This window comes from Hibiscus syriacus, unplaced genomic scaffold (assembly GCF_006381635.1).
Source record: "Hibiscus syriacus cultivar Baekdansim isolate YM2019G1 unplaced genomic scaffold, ASM638163v2 tig00003041_pilon, whole genome shotgun sequence".
NCBI lineage: Eukaryota > Viridiplantae > Streptophyta > Magnoliopsida > Malvales > Malvaceae > Hibiscus > Hibiscus syriacus.
The window spans coordinates 9,474,235-9,497,568 of record NW_024061960.1 but is presented as its reverse complement, the minus strand read 5'-3'; the positions used below and the strand labels follow the sequence as shown (position 1 = coordinate 9,497,568).

General features: G+C 32.8%; 2 protein-coding genes and 1 long non-coding RNA gene across 8 annotated transcripts; 2 read left to right on the top strand and 1 right to left on the bottom strand.

Moving 5' to 3' along the window:
* Nucleotides 1-4,608, top strand: LOC120172083 (OVARIAN TUMOR DOMAIN-containing deubiquitinating enzyme 1-like). Of its 6 annotated transcripts, none has more exons than XM_039179665.1 (10): nucleotides 1-145; nucleotides 861-1,081; nucleotides 1,713-1,778; nucleotides 1,893-1,976; nucleotides 2,110-2,232; nucleotides 3,102-3,154; nucleotides 3,329-3,378; nucleotides 3,454-3,554; nucleotides 3,817-4,100; nucleotides 4,398-4,608. In XM_039179665.1, the coding sequence occupies exons 2-9, from the start codon at nucleotides 881-883 to the stop codon at nucleotides 4,081-4,083; spliced, it is 945 nt and encodes a 314-aa protein (XP_039035596.1). In that variant the 5' UTR covers nucleotides 1-145; nucleotides 861-880; the 3' UTR covers nucleotides 4,084-4,100; nucleotides 4,398-4,608. The 6 variants fall into 6 exon arrangements, with proteins under 6 accessions (XP_039035596.1, XP_039035603.1, XP_039035600.1 ...); XM_039179672.1 differs by having other exon boundaries at nucleotides 1-147; nucleotides 881-1,081; XM_039179669.1 differs by having other exon boundaries at nucleotides 1-147; nucleotides 876-1,081.
* Nucleotides 4,609-5,667: 1,059 nt separating this feature from the next.
* Nucleotides 5,668-23,158, top strand: LOC120172128. The gene is made up of 3 exons (XR_005520942.1): nucleotides 5,668-5,678; nucleotides 21,923-22,034; nucleotides 23,110-23,158. It is a non-coding gene; the product is annotated as an uncharacterized LOC120172128 (long non-coding RNA).
* Nucleotides 11,798-14,266, bottom strand: LOC120172076 (uncharacterized protein DDB_G0283697-like). Its single transcript, XM_039179642.1, has 2 exons — nucleotides 13,761-14,266; nucleotides 11,798-12,926 (listed from the first exon to the last, which is right to left on the bottom strand). Exons 1-2 carry the CDS (start codon nucleotides 14,142-14,144, stop codon nucleotides 12,051-12,053), a joined length of 1,260 nt encoding a protein of 419 aa, XP_039035573.1. The 5' UTR covers nucleotides 14,145-14,266; the 3' UTR covers nucleotides 11,798-12,050.
* Nucleotides 23,159-23,334: the final 176 nt, after the last annotated feature.

Genomic DNA, 23,334 nt, shown 5'->3' with positions numbered 1-23,334 from the left:
TGCTGTTTAACTCTTTACACTCATCTTTCTTTATGTTTAAATAAATGAATTGAAGATAGTCGCCAAGAAGGGGATTCCTTTGGTAGCACTTTGCTTTCGATCTGAGATTTTGCGAAGACAAAACAAATCCCAAATCTTCAATTTCCGGTAAGCTCGTCTTTCTTTATACTCTCCTGCTTGTTCTTGTTGTTCTATTCGTTTATAGAATGGAAGGGGTTCCTTTTTGTTATGATTTGCAGTTGAGAATAGTGGTTCGTATCGAATTTTGTTTAGAAAAATCTTGTTACTTAATGTTTATACCAATAAAATATTTTGATGGGTCTGGAAAGTGGAAAAAATACAATCACGCCGATATAGATTCTGTAAAATTTCACGGCAATTTAAAGAACTTCGATTCATCATGCATGGATGTCTAAATTGTATAGTTGATCGCCGCTACATTTTTCATTTTTCATTTCTGGGTTTCATAATTCCTAGTTATAATTTCTGGACTGCGTATAATTCACACTGGTGGTGGAATTTCAGAGTCCTGCAAACAAGAACATGAAACGAGTTTATGGTGTTCTCTGATTCCATTGCATCCTCTTAGAATCATAAATTCGTAATGTTAATGAATTTTTAGTTTCTTTGGTAACCCTGATATAAGAAATGCATGGGGCCTGGGATCTTATATTTTGAATGGTTTAGTTCATGATAAGATATGAAGATGAATAGTAATTTTCCATTAAGTGGATGCCATAACCCTTTGTCTGGTTGGGAATTTCTTCTTTTTCTGAAGCATGTTTTCACATTTCTCTGAGGAAGTGCAGACATAAAGTTCACGCTAGGAGGCAGAGGTTATTGATAAACCTGAAAGCATTTGAATTCTTGTGAAGGAAAGATGCAAAATCAAGAGGGAGTGGTAGCTGCTGGGGAAAAGGAGTCTGCTGTGTCTATTCCCATTTCTGAAACGGAGTCCGCTGTGTCCATTCCCATTTCTGAAGGTGATGACTGGGCAAATTTCGCAGATGATGATATCATGCAGCAACAATCTACCATTCATGATGAGGAAGCCAAGAAAGTTCCATTTGTTGGTGACAAGGTGAGGAAAAATATGATTCTTTGAGATTTCTAAACATGGTCGCATAACTGCGTCTGGTTTATATTTTTAGTCTCTTTTCCGTCTCTTTTCTTGCTTTCTTTTTCTAGCATTCAGTTTGCCGCTGTGCACTATATAAAAGACAGTCTGTCCATTTCTGTCCTTGAATTTACTAGTTCATATATGTAGTAACTTTTGTGTTGCTATTTGACTGTTGTTGCATCCTACTTTCTTTATGCTTTCACTTTATTTCCAAGGCCATTCCTTGATTGTTGTTTCCTTGTCAAGTGCTGATTGTCCGGCCATGCCAATGAAGGATGGTCAGTATTTTCCACATATATTCATGTCGATACATTTTATATGGGTTACTTACATCACCATTTATGGCAGTTTAAATAACTAGGATGCAAATCTTGGTATTATGCTGTTCTTAGTTGTCATCTATTTACATGCCAAAATAACTTTTTCTTTTCATTTACTTGGCATGATTTTCAAAAACCACTGGGCCTTTTTTGGCTGCTTGATTCATATTTTGGTTTGCATGAATATTATGGTCCAAGGACAACTTCCATTCGTTTTGCTGAACTTACTGGTTACATGTGATGCCATGAAAATTTGTTATATGGAACTGCAGGAACCACTCTCTATGTTGGCAGCTGAATATGAATCAGGAAGCCCTATATTGCTAGAAAAAATAAAGGTATCTTGCCTTTATGGTTGTGTGTACATTTTACTCCTTGATGTCAAAATTTTTTGCTTATTTAGTTATTTGTCTTTTCTAAAGAAGAGGCATTGATGGTTCTCCTTAATGCAGGTACTTGAGCAACAATATGCTGCCATTAGAAGAACACGAGGAGATGGAAACTGCTTTTTCCGGAGTTTTATGTTTTCATACCTTGTATGTCATAGTACCTCTTATAGATGTCTTTAATTTATATTCTTCTAATTTGTCTCCATTCTCCAAGCTGCATGTTAGAGTCACATCATTTCCCTAGGAATTGTAAGTTATAAATTTTTTTAATACTTAATAGGAGCATATTTTGGAATCGCAAGACCGTGCTGAGGTTGATTGTATCAAATGCAATGTTGAAGAATGTAGAAAAACACTTCAGAGCTTAGGTTATGCAGAGTTAACATTTGAGGACTTTTTTGCGGTAAACTATTAATTTTTTCTATTTTTTTTATGAGCTGAAATAGTTTATTTAATTCCATTTCTTATATGTTTGGCAATTAGATGTCTTGTTTTTTGTGCATTTTACCCCATTGTAACAAATGTTTAGGTGTATACTTACAGTAGTCATCTTTAAATTACCTTATCATGCAAAGTTTTTCTGGAAAATCACTTTTACAGTCAACTTGTATTTCTCCTCCTCCTCAAATTATTATTATTACTCCCCCCCCCCAACTTTTGGGAAGCCTCCTCTTGAAAGGGGTATGTAGGTGTGGAAAAGGGGAAATATAAGTTCTTCGAGAAATTCCTTATAAAACTGAGCTCTCGAAGAGTTGTCAGATGTTACTTTAATATGCATGTTTATGTTGGGGTGCTGGCACTGGTCTATTCCACCTTATCCATCACAGTTCAATCCCCTGTACTATTTACAAACATAGGTGTCTTCTTTATTCCAAAAATGAATTATACTAAGACATGATGGGGGGTTATTTTACAATTTGTTATCAGATGTTTTAATGTTTGCTCGTGCATTTTCATATTTTCTTATGGTAAAGCCCTTAGCATTTATCCTGTTTAAAGTAACTCTAGGTTTAATGCGCATATAGAGTGAGGAAGCTATAAATATTTTAATTTCTAGGTTGCTGCTTAATCTGAAGGTGTAGTTTTCTTGTGTTATATTCGATGAGTACTTCTTGAGAGAACTGTCTTAATATATTGTATACTTCTGAAATTACTTATTTTGGATATATTGTTATTAGGCTGACAATTTTCTTCAGGAAGCACCTTGCTTATGTTTTCCCATCTCTGACACCAATACTTTTACATATGTGCTTCTATGTATAAAATTTCCAGTTATTCCTTGAGCAGCTGGATTGCGTTCTTCAAGGAAATGAAGATTCCATTAGGTGTGCACATGTTTTTATTTTGCCGTGATATTTTCCTTGTTTAAATTGCTTTTTTTCCTTTTTAGTGCCACATATACTGATAATCATGGTTCTTGAATCCAAATTTTTTAGATGCCTACACCTATTGAAATTAAATGAGTCTGACATTCTTAACAAGGTTTTCCCCTTTGTCAGTCAGGATGAGTTAATACAAAGGAGTCGAGATCAGTCAATTTCTGACTATGGTGAGTGGGGTGAAAAATTGAAGGATTAATGTGTGTTTGTCCTTAGTATATCTCTTGACAAGTTTCGTTGGTTAGTTGTAATGTTTTTCAGATTTGTTACCTCTGGTGAAATACAAAAGCGATCAGAGTTCTTCGAACCCTTTATTTTGGGATTAACAAATGCTACAGTAGAACAGGTTTGTTTAATATAATAAAACTTTTTGTATGCTTACAAAACTCAACATCCCTTCATGCATTATTACTTAGAGAAACTGTTTCCTCATGCCTTCTTGACAGTTCTCCAAGTCATTTACTGTGCTAATATATATGATATTGAACAGTTACATCAGTTATTTTTTTTCAATCATACCAATATTCCTTTGCATATGTCATTTAATACTTGCGTTCTGGTAAGTTGGTGCTTTAACTTTCCCTCTCATGATATAATCTGTTTTGTAGTTCTGCAAATCTTCCGTAGAGCCAATGGGTGAAGAGAGTGATCATGTGCACATTACTGCCCTTTCAGATTCTTTGGGTGTGCCAATTCGTGTTGTGTACCTTGATCGTAGCTCTTGTGACGTCGGTGGTGTCAGTGTAAACCATCATGATTTTCTTCCTACTTCGGGTGATAAGTCAAATGCTACAAGTGGTAGCTCCATTCCTATGAAGCCTTCTATTACCTTGCTATATCGTCCTGGCCATTATGACATTCTCTATCCAAAATGATGCATTTGCGTTTTCTGGTAAGTGATTCTTCACATCCCTAGAAGATCAATAGAGTGCTTTGCTGGACCTCCCCAAGCTTAGGATCACTAGGAACCTAGGACTACATACAGGCCCTAACCTTTTTAGCTACAAGGTTGGTTGGCTCGAAAATATAGTAATTCGTACTGGCGTTTTGGGGGTGACACTGCCCTTAACTACGTTTTTAGGAGCCACTAACACCCTCAATGGCAGCTTGATGCTGCTGTTGATGAATCTTTGTAACAATGGCCAATCTTCTTCCGCCACCCTGACATGAGGTTTCGTGTGTTTTGCAGGTTGTTGACAATGGTCCTTGGGGGAGAATTTACCTTGCAGGGTGTTAATCGGTTGTTATGACTAAACTGTTTGTGCTTCTTTAACTGTGAGATGTGAACAAAAGGTTTCCTCAAGACTTGGGACTTGTATCTTGCTATTGATAATAGCTAGCCTCTCCCATAATCTATGTGAAATTGCATTGGTCCAAATATAAATTGCTCATTGTGAAAATACATAAAATTGATGTTTTCCCACTTTAAATTCATTGTCAGGGGGCTTGATCTGAATAAAGCATTATTAATAAAATAATTATAATTCTTTTATATTAATATTAATTAATTGTTATTAAAATGAAACATGAAGCCCGAGCTTTAGTTATTAAAGAAATTGAAATCATTTCATGAAAGGAATTGACGAAACTTCAGTAGAAGAAAAACTTATTATAAATAATAATTTTTGTTTGTAATATTATAAATAATATTTTTAAGAAAAATAAACTATAATTTCTTAATATTTTAATGTGGTCCTATGGTAGTATGATGTGACTATTTTATTTTATCAACAATTGTTATATTTTTTAATCACGGCTTAAATATTAAAAAAAAAACAGAACATATATATATATATATCGTGGAAAACAGGTGAATGCGACCATAATCTTGAATGTTAAGGATCATGCATTCGTAGTTTTTATTCAAATCCCTCAAAATCTCAGCTTTCCCGCTGCTCTAAACCTCTTAATCCTTCAAGTAGAATTGTTTTACAAACCCTAGACTCGATTCTAAAGAATGGAGACTTAAAGACGGCAAATTTCCAGTTTCAATCTGCTCCAGCATTCCCACTCTCATTTAACTGGTAGGTTTCTTCACTCTCTTTTACTTCGATTGTCTTTATTTTTTGTTCTTTCTGGTACACGCAAATCAAATTTCCAGCTAGAATGAGTCTCACTATGACATACTTGAGAAATCAACTTGTCTTCACTTTAATCAATGGCTGCCTACAATTTCAGTAAGACAATGCAGGTTCTTTATGTTTCCAAAGATTTACTGTGCGTCTTGAACTCGATTCTGCAAATCCATCTATCATTGCTCTGTTATTTTTTTCTATGAAAATTTTGAGAGGAATTGTAGTCCGAGACGTGATTTTAGAAGAAAATTTATTTCTATTTTCGCTTGCTCTGACATTGTGATTTATTACTAATTTCTGCATGCAGATTTCGTGGCTTGATAATTTTTTTTAATGGAAATACACAGAAGAGTTAGTTCAAGGTTTCAAAATCTACAGCGAAGAGTTAGTCCAAGGTTTCAAATTCTACAGAACGGTGGCAACTCAAACTTTGGAATTTGGAAATACACGGAATGCATCTGAAACTAGAAAAACATCAAATACTAAAGTTAGTCCAAGGTTTCAAAATCTACCAACCGGAGTTGACTCAAACATTGAAAATATTTGGAATGCATCTGAATCAAGAAAAACATCGAATACTAGAGTTAACCCAAGGTTTCAAAATTTGCCAAATGTTGGCAACTTGCACATCGAGAAGATATGGAATTCAACCGACTCAGGAAAGACATCAAATACCAGAGTTAACCTAAGATTTCAAAATCTACCAAAAGTGGAGATATGTGATGCAACTGACTCAAGAAAGACATCAAATACTAGAGCTAGCTCAAGGTTCCAAACTCCAAAGTTTACCAAAAAATGGCAACTCAAACACTGAGAAGATACAGAATGTACTTGACTCATGAAAGATATCAGATACTAGAGTTAGCCCCAGACTCCAAAGTATTCCTTTGGAAAAGAGACCCAATTATGTTGGTTGTCAGAAGAAGAAAACATTGAATGATGCTTATAGTAATTCAAACATTGAGAAGATACATAATGTACTTGACTCAAGAAAGATATCAGATACTAGAGTTAGCCCCAGACTCTAAAGTATTCCTTTGGAAAAGAGACCATATGATGGTAGCTTTCAGAAGAGGAAAACATTGAATGATTCTCATGGTAACTCAAACATTGAGAAGATACAGAATGTACTTGATTCAAGAAAGACATCAAATACTAGAGTTAGCCCCAGATTCAGAAGCATTCCTTTGGAGAAGACCCTATTATGGTAGTTGCTGAAAGAGGAAAACATTGAATGATACACACGGTAACTCAAATATTAAGAAGATACGGAATGTACTTGACTCAAGAAAGATATCAGATACTAGAGTTAGCTACAGACTCCAAAGTATTCCTGTGGAAAAGAGACCCTATTATGGTGGTTGTCTGAAGAGGAAAACATTGAATGAGTCTCGTGGTTACTCAAACATTGAGAAGATACAGAATGTACTTGACTCGGGATCAGGAAAGAAATCAAATACAAGATTTAGCCCCAGATTCCAAAGTATTCCTTTGGAGAAGAGACCCTATTATGGTAGTTATTGGAAGAGGAAAACATTGAATGCTTCTCAAGATACAATCATGGTCAAAAAGCACAAGTTGGTAATGCAGAGCTGGAGTGTGTATCTAATGGTTCTGAAACCACTGAAAATGGTGAAAAAGATGTTGCCTATCTACAGGAAACTGATACGAAAGGGGGCAACTATGGTGATGATTTAGCATCTATTCATGGTACAAGTGCGGCTATGGCGGTGAAAGATAAACTCAGGCTGTTCAATAAGTATTTTCTCCACTTCTCTAAGGTAAACTGTTTATTTTGTTTTGCAAGGTTTTTATATAGAAGGAAGCATTGGTGGCTTGGTGCTTATATATATATTTTGTTGAAGGGGAAATTTAGAAATGAAAATGTTTCATGATTTTTTAAACGAAATATTTATTGCATTTCTGTTTGAATGTCATGTTCTGTAAAAGAAGATTGAAGATTTTATTACTGTGACGATAATAGAGTACTTTGTATAGTTTGGAAAAAAATTGTTATGATATTTTTTTGCATTGTGATCTAGGACGTTTAAGATTAACTATATCTTGATCTGTTTGTGTTTCAATGTTGTCCTCTCATATTTGTGCTATTTATGAAGTAATAGCAAGATACCTTATTTTTATGTGTCCGTGGATAGAAAGAGGTTGAGAGATGCAATGGAGTGAATGGTAGTGCTAGCAATCATGAAATTGTGAATGGTGAAACAAATGACTTAAGCATCTTAACTGTCAAATTTATTGCATTTCAACCTTTTTTTCTTTAATTTGTTGGAGCACTTGTATTAAAATTTGTTGTTAATTCCTTGTTCACTAAGACACCTTCTCTGCAACAATTTGATATATTTTGATTAAATATATAAATGAATTGACTTCGAATGTAGTTATATTTTGGTAGTGACTATATCCTAAAGTGAAGTGACACATTCATCAATTCTCTAAATTAGGTTAGTTGGTGAGGAAGAAAAAACAGACACTTAAAAGCTGTATTCTTCTACGTGAACCATGAGTCAATGGCCTTTGTCATGACTTACCGAATTAAAATTCTCTAAAAGGCTAAAAGTTACTCCAGGAACCTGTATGAGCTGACATTCAGGAAAAAACCTGGTTACATTAACTCCAAGTTACTCAGATTTTTTTTTCTGATTGCTTTCTATATTTATGATACATTCCGGTACATCAAAGATGAAATCAAAATGATTGATTCTTGACAAATCCCATTGAGCAAGGGAATGAGCAACACGACTGGTCTCTCCTTAGCATAGAGAACCTTGAGGTTTGGGTTACCAACCAAAATCTAACGATCCTTGATGAACATCAATCCAATCGCTGAGATATCTTTGTGCGAGTTGTTTAGGCGGTTAACAATGGATATAGCATCCCCTCGGCGAATACCTTGTCCCAACCATTCTCAGTGGTCATTTGAAGTCATACTGTAAAACTACAAGCCTCGACTGATTTGGATGTGTGCGTCCCTTCCTGCCTTCGTGCAAGACCCTCGATAGCCATGCCATGGTGTGCAACCAGCCCGAAAGCCATGCCATGCATGCATTGCGGGTTAAAAGTTGAATATCTAAGCATGGGATATACTTCTTTGCCAGGGAGAGTATTTCCCATTTATCCAATTTAAAAAAATCTTGTTCATCTCATATTTATAATACCTATTTGAAACTCCATTTTTTTGTATTTTTCTATAAATAATAAATAAAATAGGTCATCATTTTTTGTGTTCAGTCAATAAAGTCATATGAAGAACCTGTTTCATGCTTCACAAACCAAAACTAAGAACGCAAATCAAATAAATGCTTTTCAGCGTTACAAACAAGAAAATGAAGCACGACACTGCTGAAATTAGACGAGAAGAAATACTGAAAACACCATAAGCTGGAAATTGAGGAAGAAGAAATGAGTACAAATTTCAGAAGCCCAGAACTGGAAGGAAATGATAAGAAAAACGCTATGTCACAGCTTATCCAACTACCAAGGTTAATGTTATAAGATACTATATAAAGAAGCAGAATGCAACTGGTTAGTGTTTGGGGATTGGGTTTAGTGATGGCTGGTTGACCATGATTGAGGATAGTGGTGCGTGGCAGTGTCGATGAACCGGTGAAGTTTAAAATTTTAAATAATTCTTTTTCCAAATTTTGTAAATTGAATTTTTTAAAAGATATTTTTGTATTTTTTAAAAAAATAATTATAATTAACTAACAACCAATGGTATAATATAATAAGACACTAGATTATTTAAGTAAGGTCAGAGATTTGAACCTCGACATTTACAAATAGAACAAGTTGAGTTGAAAAGTTCACTCTCATAATGAGCTTCAGTAAAATATCATTTAGGTAAGTTGATTAATAAATAGGATATAAAAGATTAATTTTAAATATAATGATAATTATTAAATTATTAAATAAATTTATATTTTAACTAAAATATAATAAAATTAGATATTAATTTTTTCTTGTTAAGATATCATGTAATTGAATTAATTATAAAATGATATTATATTTCGGCTTAACTTCTTGTGGGTTGGTTCCTTGGAAAGGAGGAAGATTCACTGGGTAAAGCAATCTAGTGTTTGTTGTCCGGAAGAACTTGGGGGTCTTAGCATTGCTGATCTTTCCTTGCATTATAGAGCGTTATTAGGTAAATAGATGTGGAAGTTCGCTAATGACAAGAATGGGTTATGGCAGAGAGTTATCTCTTGTAAATATAAATATGACTCCACTCGCCACCTTCCTTCCTCGCCTGCGCATAATCGGTCCTCCTTGATTTGGAAAAGCATATTAAATTCATTCAATGATGACGATGAGGTGGGGAGATGCTTAAGGAGGAATTTTGTCATTATGATTGGGGATGGCGCGTCCATATCGTTCTGGGAGGATGTCTGGCTATTTAACATCCCGCTGAAGTTGAAATTTCCTCGGATTTTCTCGCTCGCCTCCAATAAAGTTGGGAGCATTGCGGATATGGGATTTAAATCTGAAGTTTATTGATCCTGGAATATTCCCTTGCGCAAACAGCCGTTTGATTGGGAGCGAGGTCAATGGTTGGATCTGTCCACTGCTTTGGATGAGTTCCAAGCCAGTGGATTAAACAAGGATTGGGTTCGTTGGGATTGCGCAGGGGATGGCCCTTACTCCATCAGCTCTCTCAAAAAAGCAGTTCTCAAAGATAGAAGACCAAATTTAGATTTTTATTGGCAGAAATATGTCTGGAGTCGCTCGGTGTTACCAAAGGTTGACATTTTTAAATGGCAGGTTTGTTTAGGAAGGATCCCTGTTAAATATGAACTTGTAAAGATAGATGTCTCCTTAATATCGGATATTTCTTGCCCATTATGTGTTCTCTTTCGGAATCCGTTAACCATCTGTTGTTCTCGTGTGAGATCTCCTGGCGCCAATGGATGATGTTTGTCAAGCTTTGGGACCTGTCCGTAGTCTTTCATGAAGAACCGAAGCTTTTCCTTCAATCTTGGCATGAAGCCTGCCCTGCCATTCCCGCTTCTTGTGTGTGGCATCTAATTCCTTCTGTTATTTTATGGTCAATTTGGGTTTTCAGGAATGATTTGATTTTCAAGAATGGACGGATGGATTTTCTGCAGTTATTCTTTCTAACGAAGTCCAGATTGGCATTTTGGTTGAAAGCCAAGATTCCTTTGCTTGCCTTATCTACTGAGGATATTGTGGCTAACCCTAGGCTGGTTGATCTTGCTTCGATAGGCAAGGGCTTCGACAAGCCTTGTTCGTGGACAGCCCCTCCTGCGGGCTTTCTTAAGATGAATGTTGACGGGCCCATGCCGGTGAATGGGGCAGCTGGTGGCGTGGGAGGTGTCCTTAGAGATGAGGATGGTTTTATCTTAGGCTGCTTCTCGGAGAAAATCGGACACGGTCACCCTATTTTGGCCGAATTACTTGCACTTAATTGATTTTGATTTCTGCTTAAATTCTCCCCTTGCTGCTTCAGATCGTTTTATTGTGGAAAGTGATAGTAAGGTGGCGGTTAGCTGGGTTTTGAATCCAATGAATTGTCCAAGTTGCTTTAGATCTTTAGTGGGTAATTAAGCGAAAACTGTTGATTCATTTAATATTAGAGTGTGTTTTATACCTAGAGTTATCTATAAGCTGGCAGATTCTTTGGCGAAGAAAGGTATTGGGTGGAGTTTTGCTCAGTTTTGGGGCAGCTGGTGCTGCATTAGTTTCTTTTTTGCTGGTTTGTCAATGTTGTACAGGGGCTGTGTACCTCTTATCCTTGGATGGTTGAACCGTTGTATTGTTATAAGGATTTTTTTTTATAAAGGTTTGGCACTCTTTTCCTCCTTCCGTTATTGAGGTCTCTCCGGGTATGAAGGAGGTATTTAACGAGACTGTTTTCTTATAAAAAAATAACTTATTAACTTCAATAGTAAGATTTAAAAAAAATGCTATTTGAACCTTTAAATTTTTATTTTTCTGACATTTGAATTTTTTATGTTTCTTAATTGAATCAATTGAATTGATTTATTAAACTAACGAAAATTTTATTATTTTTATTATATATTGATATCAATTATTCATATGTAAAAATTAGAAGTTTAAACCCTAAAAATGATTTTCCCCCTAAAGTTCAAATGGCAACAATTTGATTAGACAAATAAACGTTAGTGACTACAAGTGCAGATTACCTTTTATCACCTTTTATCTTTCTAATGGCTTGTACTCTACCATGGCCTCAAAATCATCCATAAATTCAATTGAAGAAAGAGAAAAAAAACATAAAAATCAAATCGAACGTAATGTTTGAACGATTTTGTATTCATAACTTTTACATCCATATCTAATCTCTTACATTTTGTAGATCTTTAGGCAACTTACTGCTTTCTTGATAACTGATTTGTTCAGGTTTCATCCATTTCTTAATTGAACATGCTCTGGTTTGTATAATTGTATGTTCGAAGGGACCAATATGAAACAATACCTACAATTGAAAAAGGGATATATACAAATCCAACCCATTCATGCTAAAACATTTAAAGTAGAATCACAGGTGAAAAAATGCTGCAACTGAAATGAATCATAGGTGATGAATGAAGACATACATTTAACATCATGCACACATTCATTAACACTCCATCGTTCTAATAGGTTGTATTAACATAACGGTTATGGTGGGGGGGGGGGGGGAATGGAACTTGGGAGAACAGTTTAAACTTAAAACTATTTCAAGATATTTTAGTAGCAAACCTTTAAATGGTTGAAAGTTGTTCTCTTCAGCCGTTTAAGTCATAGTCCTCTGGCTGTGGTTTTACTCTATAGCTGCGGCCACCTTTTTGCATAACTGGAGTACCATTTGCTGCACTTGTTTGTGGTGTAGCATCTTCTGTTGCATCATCTTCACCGTCCTCAATGTCACTGATACTGCTTCTTACATTCATCTTCATTCTCCTGAACTCACTGACACCACTTCCTAGTTGAAGATTGCCAAATTTTCTCTTTGGGATAAAAGTCACTGACTTTGGAAGATCACGAGGTGCTTCCTCTTGCTTTGACAATGATTCTGTAGATTTTGAATTTGGAACAAGCTTAAGGACATCCTCCGAAGTTTGAGCACTAGATTCTTCACCAACCTCACTTGATGAATCAAAACTATAGCATGTATACCTAGAAGGATTCCGTAAATAATCTGGAAGTGCTCTGTCATTTTCAGCCTGCAGAGATACATCTTCCGAATCTTCAGGATGATGATCCTCAGATTTTTCAAACTGCTCTTCCAAATCATTTTTAAAAGCACAGTCAAACCTCACACGCTTTTGTGGCTTGGAATCTGTACCGGTGTTCTTTCTTTTTAAGATAGACCTCAACTGGCAACCATTATTGGATGCCTTCACGTCTGATAATTCTCTAATTTCTGAATTTGACATACCACAATCACTAACCTTCTGAGCTACTTCATCATCTTCTTTCAGCCTGATTCTTGCTGCCGTATGATTTGCGCGGTGGTCCTTGCTACTGGAATTGTTGAATGCTCTTTGAAGGATATTATGTGAATTCAAAAAAGATCCATGATCAGAAACGTCACTCATATAAAGGCGTTCACCTGCATTTTCCCTGCCTGAAGCCACTTTGTCATATTCATCTTCCTCTTCCTGTGACACACATTAAACAAACATCAGCTCAACTGCAAATAGATTGGAGGAGAAAAGGAAGAGGTGGTGGTTTGTTCTGAACACAAAAAGGGAAACTCACAGGCACACGGGACACATATTATTCATTAAATTCTTGACAAGTGTATTAAACATCTGAGAAACAATTTCTCATCTATACTCACTCAACTTGTACAATTACTTTTGTTGTTATGGATATAAGGTAGAGCGAAACATAAATAAATTCATCAATTCATGTGAGAACCATTGAAGTTAGCCATAGTCACAATGAATTTTAGCTAATTCAAAACAGTAAATGCTGATACTAATTACTAATTTCTAAACAATCTTCGTAAACTACTTCAGATGTGCCTAATGAATCCATCCTTATAAAATGGTAAAGGCAGCAGGTTTTCAATCATCTGTACATAAAGTTCTTCTACCATAATTAACCTGATCCATTCCTATCATCCTTTATTAATAACACCTTTTGCGAACATAAGTGGAAGCTTCTCAATTTGCAAATAGCTTAAACAAACTCATATTTGATTCACGTTACACGCAATGTAATCTTAATTTCAAAAGAGTAATAATTAATAAACGTTCGCATAATCCTCTTCTCTAGGCAGAAAAGCTTCTAAGCCACCCATCTAAGTATTTGCTTAAAAAAAACAACTTAGCCGCCCTGATAATAAAAAATTATTAACCTAAATAACAAGATAATTTTCAAACACGAACAGAAACAACAACCAAACGAATGCAAACGGTTAAAAACAAAATCAAAGAATAACTAAAGAATTTTATACGGTTTAGAAAACGAAAGAAATTTTAATATACCTCATTGTCGAGAGTGGAATCCATTCCAATATAAGATCTGATCTCCAACTCATCTCCATGATCGTCGATTTTTCTACTACGCGACTGACTCAAACCTCTATCATCGTCGTCGCCGTCTTCATCATCGTTATCGAAATCATCCTCCAGTTCTTTACGCCTCCCACTCCTATACTTCCTTTCCTCCTTCAAGAACTCGTCAAACGACGATGAACACAACGTATCCTCCCGATCGGCGGCGGATTCTCTCCTCCATTCCCTCCTCTCGACCTCGTCGTCGGAGAGAGACCAGAGAAGCGGCCGCTGCTGCTGCTGCTGAGATGAAGAATGCGATGATTGGAGAGATCCGAATACTTTCTGCACTCGAAGTTTAAAAGTATCGTCCATGGTATGATCAGTTGGCTTTGGGAACCGGCTTTTAGGGTTTTTATTTATGTTTCGAAGCACCGCCTTTGCTCAGAGTTTTCTGTTTTGGGGTAGTTTAATTTGAAATAATTGATGGCCGGAATACGGGTGGATAGAATAGGATGAGATTGAACCGGTTTCGTATGGAAACCAATCCCACTTGCTGCTGCTGATTAGATATTCCTTTCAGCCGGACTTTCAAGCTGAGTCCGGCCCAACCGTCCATTCCCTAATTATTTATTCAATCTCTAACAAATATCTAGGTGAATAAAAATATATCAAATTCAACTAATTATTTATTTTTTAAAATAATAAAAATATGATAAAATACTAAATAATTATCTATTATAAAAGTGTATATAATTTTTTTAATCACTTGTGATTTTTTTTAATTATTAGTATATGCATGATGAGACATTAAGACTTTGTTTTGTGTGAATGATGAAACTTGACAATAATATAAATTTTATTAATTAAATAGCTTATATTTATAATATTTAAAATTTAAAATTTTAATCATTTGGTTAATTTTTTATTTTTGTCCCTTATACCAAGTAAAATCTAAAATAATATCATTATATTAATTTTAATTTATTTTCAATTTAAATTTCATTCATAATAAATAATATTATAATAACTGAATCAGATATAGTACATGAAATGATATTTTTCATTTAACTACTAATATTCGAACGATAAAAACTAATTATTAACAATTGGTCTACATGGCATGATGCATCCTTGATTAGTTTTTGAGACTTCTAATAGTGTGATTATGCTAATTTATTTTCGGTCTTAATTGTGTTTTTCTTTTAATAATTCTTACTTAAAAAAGAAGGTAAATTTTACTCCAAATAGATATTAAACTCACAACCTAAAAAAATTGAAGATGTCAATCGAGAATTTTTAACCATTTACTCTAAAAATTATTGATAATTGTATTTTTCTTTGACAATTGATCTACATGATATGATGCATCCTTCATTAGTTTTTGAGACTTCTTTATGTTAATTTATTATGTTTTTTAACATTTTTTTCTTAGGTAATGGAAAGAGAAATTTTACTCTTAATAAGTATTGAACTCAAATTTATAATATATATATATATATATATCAACTAAATTTTTTTAATCATTTAGTATAAAAATTATTATTAATTGTATTTTTTAAGACATTGACATTTTTTTGTACAGTAAAGTTTAGGTTAAAGGTGACTCCTTCAGTTCAGGGTTATAGTGTAACACTCTTAACCCGTATATGTCTCGATATACGAGTCAAATATGTCACATCAACTTGAAAACATTTACTGAACTGAAATTTTCATAAAAAATTATTTCCTTTGAAAACACTCTTATTCTAACTTTAAAAATCTATTTTAAAGTATATCTCAACTTATAATTTATTTCTTTATTAAAGGAAAATAAAATCATTTGTTAATCAATAATTTCCTAAACCATGTCTTTTTCGTAAAATCTTTTAAAAACATAATAATGTAATAAATTCTTGTCATGTATAGATACCGATAAAACTAAACTAAGTAAAATAAACTAAAATAGTTATAGTTTACTATTACAAATTATTTAAAATAAATACGATGAATAGAAACTACTGACATAATTATACATGCCACTATAAGTCAAAGGAAACATCATAGATGTCTTACTGATACTGATGATATGTATGTCTTCCCAAAAAGACGCTTCGATAGCTCCTTACTGATCGTACTTATCCTTATTAGAACCTACGCATGAAAATCATCATGCGCTAAGTATAACTTAGTGAGGCAATAATAATCTAAGGTGGGAAAAATCTGAAAAATATCATAAACATAAATAAAATAATTCAACTTAAAACATTAAACTGGCAAACCAACTTATCCAAGTCGATTTCTTCACTGAGACATGAAATTTTGTTTTAAATCATGAACTCATGAAAATTCTGATAAATCATATCTGATAAAATAAGCATATCATGCTTCCTGTCAACTGGAAATCATTCACAACTTGCATATTCATTTTCATAGCCCAATGCATATTTATGAGAATATAAGATACGTGAGTAAGGTGCGCACTATGCACAACACGGTGTAAATCGTAACTGATAATGAGATATGATGCACTTCAGTGCCATCATAACCTGAATAAGCACCATCGGTGCTGGACATTGATACACGAATGTACCAAAGCTGATATGATAACATTGATACACGAATGTACCAAAGCTGATATGATAACATTGATACACGAATGTATTAAAGCTGATATGATAACATTAATACACGAATGTACCAAAGTTGATATGATAACATTGATACATGAATGTATCAAAGTTGATAATGGATAAATACTCAACTAATGGTATGCCAAGTGTACCAACAATTCTCATTATTACACACAATGGGCTGACGTATCATAATAATTTCATTATAAAAATATCATGCTTGGGTAGTTCATACCTTAAATCATTTATAAAACTGATATAGAATATTATAAAAATATTCTTTGTAAAATTTATAAACCATGTTGTAAATTGAAATGAGTTTGACTTATCGTAAGTCGTCCTCGATCAAAATAATTAAATAAATAACTGCACTCACCTTTGCCTCACTACAGAACTTGTATATAATAATCCTAGTCACGAGCTTTGTCCTTTCCTTTCGAATCATTCGGATTGCTAGATTTAACGTAGTCTGACAATACCAAATTATAACACAAAAATTGTATGAACTACATAATAATATCGTACTACTATAAGCTCATTCTAACATTTGAAAATCTATAAAATAAAATCGATAACTAAATCGATATCAACCAAACTCATAACTCCATTATAACTTCAAACTTATCGAAACACTTATGAACTTTCATAAATAATTATTCCCAACATGATTATTCAACTTTTACCAATTATAAAATCAAACCACATATTTTAAATTCTTTCTAGAATTCAACTCAACTTTTCCTTTAATTAATAATGATCCTTCACCATTATGATAATTGTACATTAATTAATAAAATTCCAACACTTGAATAAAATACCCAAATAATACTTATTCGTTTAAGAACTTGCAAACAAGTTCCCAAAGTTTTGGAACCTTTCGAATTCCACCATCTAGCCATTAAAATGAATTCTTTTAGAATTCTTCTAAACATTTCCAATTTATTCAAAATGGTATCTCGTCATTTAACTCAAATTCCAAGCATCCAAAAATATACTCAATATTTAAACATTACTCTTCATCTTCTAATCCATTTCAACTTAAATTCTAAAATGTTCATATTCAAACAACTTGCACTACCTTTAAAGAATCAGTATTCTGTATTGATATACACACTTGAATTTAAATTTGTTTATTCCGTTGAAAACTAGACTCGAATACGAATCTATCCATATAAATAACTCCTTCTAATTCATTTTGTACAATTTATGGTGAATTTTCAAAGTTGATCGATAGAATCTGCTTTGTGTAGAATCTGCTGCCTCTTTTTCTGACTTTATTCACATATTTTTATACACTTTGAAATTGATCCCCATTTGTTTTAAACAAAACTAGATTTATATACGAACAAAATATATAAAAATCACCTCCAAATAATTTTTATAGAATTTCTGGTGAATTTTTAAACTTACTGTCATATTCAAAATCTAAAATGTTTTCATTAACTTCATTCTTAGGTTTTTCATCAATTCTTAAAACCAATTCTTTAAAATCACTTAACTCTTTATAACCCCTAAAACACAAGAAATCAACATCCCCTCATCAACTCAAGATGAACTTGAACATAAACCCTAGTGATATTCATGTCAAAACGTAGCGAATTGAACGTAGAACATTTTTCCTAACTACACCGAAGTCTAAAATCCTTCTAAAATAGATCAAAAATGGGAAACTAATTTTTTTTTCTCACCTTGGAGGGGTTCACGGCAGCAAGCTGATGGAGAAAAAGAATTCTTGATTTTTCTAGTAATTTTCATGATACACATGTCATTTAAATTGAATTTAAAATTCAATTAATGAAAAATCACCAAAATACCATTAATAAAACTTGATAATTACCAATTGTCATTGTCATATTTTCCATTAAAATATTCCTTGGTCAAAGATGAATCAATTTGACTTTGATTTCGAATTTGGCTATGTAATTTTTAAAAATTGCATTTTAGTCAGTAAAATTCCATTATTTCGTACAAATTTGAAAAATTGCACTGTTTTGATCAAAATTTCTCTGATCTAAAATACGAAAATAATACTTCCAACCATTTCCCAACATCCTTCAAATTTTCGTAAAATTACGATTCGATCCGAATATTCGATTTCAATATTGAACTTCACTACTTTATAGCTTTTAACACAAATCTCGTATCAAAAATCCGATTCCCACTAAAATCTCTATTTTAATCCAAACTATTCATACCATTTATAATATATATATATATATATATATATATATATATATATATATATATATATATATATATATATATACTTTAAAAAATTACAAATTTCAGTCCCTACACTTTTCAAAGTTTATACTTTAACCACTAGACTTTCAAAACTTACATTTTAGTCACTGATCAAATTTTAGGGTATTACACATAGCATACCTAAGACCCAATGTGAATTTACATAGGAATTTACGGATTACCCACCAAGAGTGACGATCGTAGTATCCTAAGACATTCATGTTTGTACAATGATTTGTAGTTTATACTTTGTCCCACATTTATGTTATATAACTTTTTTCACTAACTGTTTTAATTAAAAATATGCCATGAAACATTTTCTCAATACATTAAATCATTACGTATATTTTATAAATTATAGTAACATAATTAATACAAATATTACATATAAAGCATTAATTTGTATTCATCATTCTCAATACGGATAATTTTCTGAAATATAATGTGTGGAATAATTTCAAAGTTAAAGCTCTAAAAAGAACAATAATCAACAGATATATTAAACTAACACAACACAATTATTTTTGAAAAAAAGTTTAACGACACATAACTAATTCTAAAAACAAGACAATTAACGTTTTAAAAAAGTATCTAAAAAAGGGATGAACTAAAATCGGATTGGATCTTGTTTGGCTTAACTTATTAAAATATCAAGTAAATTTTAAATTTAAATCAAATTAATTCGAATCAAATATTAATCGAGTAGAATTTGAATTATTCAATTATCCACACCCACGATACTAAAGAGTAGTGAATTAGAAAATCTTCTCTCATCACTGGTTTGCTAATGGGATATATATAATTCTAAAAGCGTGCTGTTGCCACATTGTCATTGCTCTAAATCATTAACACGTTGGTAAACATCACGATTGGTCTGTCAAAAGAGGACATTGATAGAATGAAACTACTTTTTATGTATATTATTATATTTTTACAGTTTTATATGATTATTAGCGATTGCAATATAAGAATTAATCGTTAACACTTTCCATTTTTATAATATATATTAGATTTTATTTTGCGGATATAAATGATTTTTATTTTACTTTATTTAATAATTTTCTCTCATTTTTCTTATAAGAACTGAGAATGTTTATGTTTGTTTTTATAACATGTTTTTTTGTTGGTGTGGTACTTTTTTAAGATAAAATTTATTTTCTACTATCGATTTTTATTTATTTAGGGTTAATACAATAATATTTGTTTAATGGTTTTTAATCATTTAACATTATACGTTCATACTCTTATGCACATGGTATTCGAATTCAGGGTCTCAAGAAATAACAATAATTCTTTAATCACTGAGGTCGTTTGGTTCGTGCTAATCTATTGTACTTTACACGCTCATGTTAGTAGATTTCATATTAGTAGATGTTCATAATCATTTTTAATTAATCTGGGATAATACAGTTTAGTATCTGTTTAAAGCACAACTTTCAACCATTTGATATTTTGAACGCTGATATAATTGGAATTTATAATGTTCGAACTCGAGACCTCAAAGAATAACAACAATTCTTTTACTACCGATATTGTTTGGTTTGTGCATGTTCATAATCATTTTAAATATGATATGATAAAGTTATTTACTTGCCAATGTGTTATTATGGTTTATTATTATGCTACTGTTAATATTGTTTATACGTCACCAACAACAATGAAATTTATTAAAGTTATTTTTGTTAAAATTTTTAATATTTTTATGCGATTGGTAATAGTTTTTATTTTTGATAAATTTAAAAAAATGATTTGATTAATATATTTTAAGTTTATATACTCTTTTTTTAGTTATGATTTTTATTACATATATTTTTATTTATTCGATAAAATTAAGTATTATTATTATATAAAAAATATTTTAAATGAAAACACTAATAGATTTTCATTATAATTAATTAATGGAAATGTAGAGCATAGAGACGGAATTAAATTATCCCAAAAGAAATAGAATATTACATTTTGATACGAAAACAAGAAAAATGAAAATGGAAGAGGGGAAGACTGATTCTTCCAGTTTGGGTCCCAATTCCTCGATTGCTGAGTTTGCAACACAGAAGCATCTTTCAGTTTCTATGATCAATCACCACTCGTTCATGGCGCGTGACTAACCAACCTTCGTACCATTCAAACTTCAAAAAGTAGGAAATTCAATTTCACGCTTATCCACTTGCACTCGCCTTTCTCTTTCCTCTCTCAAACAGAGTTTACTTGGGAATAGGAATGTAAATGAAACGAGATAGATCGTGAGTTATTCGAAATCAATTCGATCAAAGTTCGATAAATATTCGGATCAATTAACAAGTTAAAACGAGCTACTTGATATTCGACTCGAAAAACTCGTGAGCAACTCGAAAATATAATATATTAAAATTTTATTTAAAAAATAAATTAATAATAATATTAATATTTATGTATTGATTTTTTTTAAAAATACAATAAGATTTCATGTATTTAAGGTTCATGTTTGAGTTTGAGGCTTTAATCAAGTTAAGTTTAAGGATTTTTTTTTTCATTTCGAGTCTTTTCGAGCTGCTCACGAGCTTCAGTTTAGGATTTTGAGTTCGAGTCGAGCTTAAAAATTTTAAACTCGCGAGTTTTCGAGTCGAGTCGAGCTCAGCAATATTCGAGCTTGACTTGGCTTGTTTACACCCCTACTTAGGATGAAGTTTTTTTAAAAAAAATTAAGGTTCTAGGCTTACCCCCTATCAAAAACGCACAGTCGTAATGCCGTTTTCAAGAACATCCCCGATACGACGACGTAGGTCGTGGTATTAGACAACACACTTTTAAAACATTTGGCTTCACGAAACGAAACCGTAAAGGGGGGAAAACAAAAGCAAAAAGTAAAGAATAGTCTAATTATGTATGAGCCTTCGCTTTTACCTAAGACTGTTTTGTCTTAGTGTCTCACTCTTAACTCATGTGTTAGGCTTAATAATGTATTAAAAAGAGCTTAATTAAGTCCCTTTTTTGTTTTAATTTCACTCTCAATTTCCAAGACTCCACTTCCTATAATCAAAATCTTATGTTTTCTTGTCCCTTACCCTCTTCACTTTCTCTTTTGTTACTCTCTCTTTTTCTAGGGTTTTATTTTTTTTTATTTTCTACTTTCGGTTATTTTTTAAAACCTTAAACAGTACACAGAAAGTGAAGAAAGGAACTGTAAACAAGATTTAATAAAAGTTCTTTTTTTTCCAATGTTAATCAAGTTGTCAAGTGACGGCGTCTTTCCTCGTTTTGGAGGGTTTAAATCAGAGTGAAAGGGAGATCTCAAGGGTTTAGTTTTGTCGTACGAAGGATCGATCATTGATGTAATGGTAATTAAGATTTATCGTGAAGATAAGAAAGAATCGTGGCCTTTACAATGCATTTCGCTAAGCTTGATGACTCTCCCATGTTTCGCCAGCAGGTTATTGTCTCTCAATCTCTCTCGATGTTCTTTACACTAGAAGGAAGTTGGGAACATTTTAGATTTATAAACTCCCCCCTCAAGATTGTTTCCATACTTAGCCGAATTATTTCAGGTTGCATATTTTGATTGCTGTTTATGTAACCTTCAGTGCTTTATTTGCGTTTGGTTGTCGGAGAAAAGTAAGGCAAAAGAAACAAATCAAACGGGAATATCTTCCCCCTTATCCTTCAAATTTTCTAAGCTAAGTGAACGGAGCAGTAAGATGCTTCAAAGAATTTAGCTAGATCAGCGGTAGTTATTGTATAATTAATGTTGTAGATTTTGCCATAAAAATATTTTGCAGATTTGGGGAGATTTATTTTATTCCAAATAGAGTTAGAGCATGTGCGAAGCTGGGTTTCTAGCTTGACTATCAGTATCCACTATTGGTGGGTTTAAAAGACTGTCTAAACTTTAAAGAGCGATCCTTGATCTTTTCTGGCATGAGATGAGTTGTATTATCTGAAAATTGAAACTATATGACACTGATTTCTTGAAGATCTATTATGCTTTTAGTTTTGACGTGATTAAGTTCTCTTTATGAATAGGAAGAGATAAGAATGAAATCAAGTTAGAAGATTTCTACTGAACATTTTATCTCATGAATATCATTGTCAGGCGCCAATCTGACATCCACATTTGTGTTTTGTACATACTGATTGTAGTGGGATGGAGTATCTCATTTTGCTTTAAGACATTGTTTACCTTTACAATCATGCATGGTTACAGGGAGATTGCAACTGTTGTTTCTCATGGATTTGAAATGTTCATATGATCACTTGAGTATCATGATTGGGCTAGCTTGTATATGCACGTTTCCTTGCTGCCAACTCAATAATGGTTGCGATTTCTCCATTATTTTCTTTTTTAAGTTTCAAAATAAAATATTTGATTTCATGTCCTGTTAATTTTATGTTCTAGACATGCTATTCCTACGATGAACACTAATTCTGGAGCTTTATGAGATAGTATATACGTTTGGCTATTTATGGACCATGTATAAATAATTTATATATTTTATTTGGCGGGACAGATACAATGCATGGAGGAAAGTGCCGAGTTGTTACGGGAGAGAGCTTAAGTTTACAAAGGATGTCGGTATGGGATGTATATAACATGGCCAAACATGAATTCTGAATTAAATAAAGAAATAGTTCAACATGTCTATAATGTGCGAAGTATTTGTTGCTTGTTTATTTATGCCTCTTTAACATAAAGGGTGCCTGTTACTATGCATTAACAGTCATTGCCTATTTTT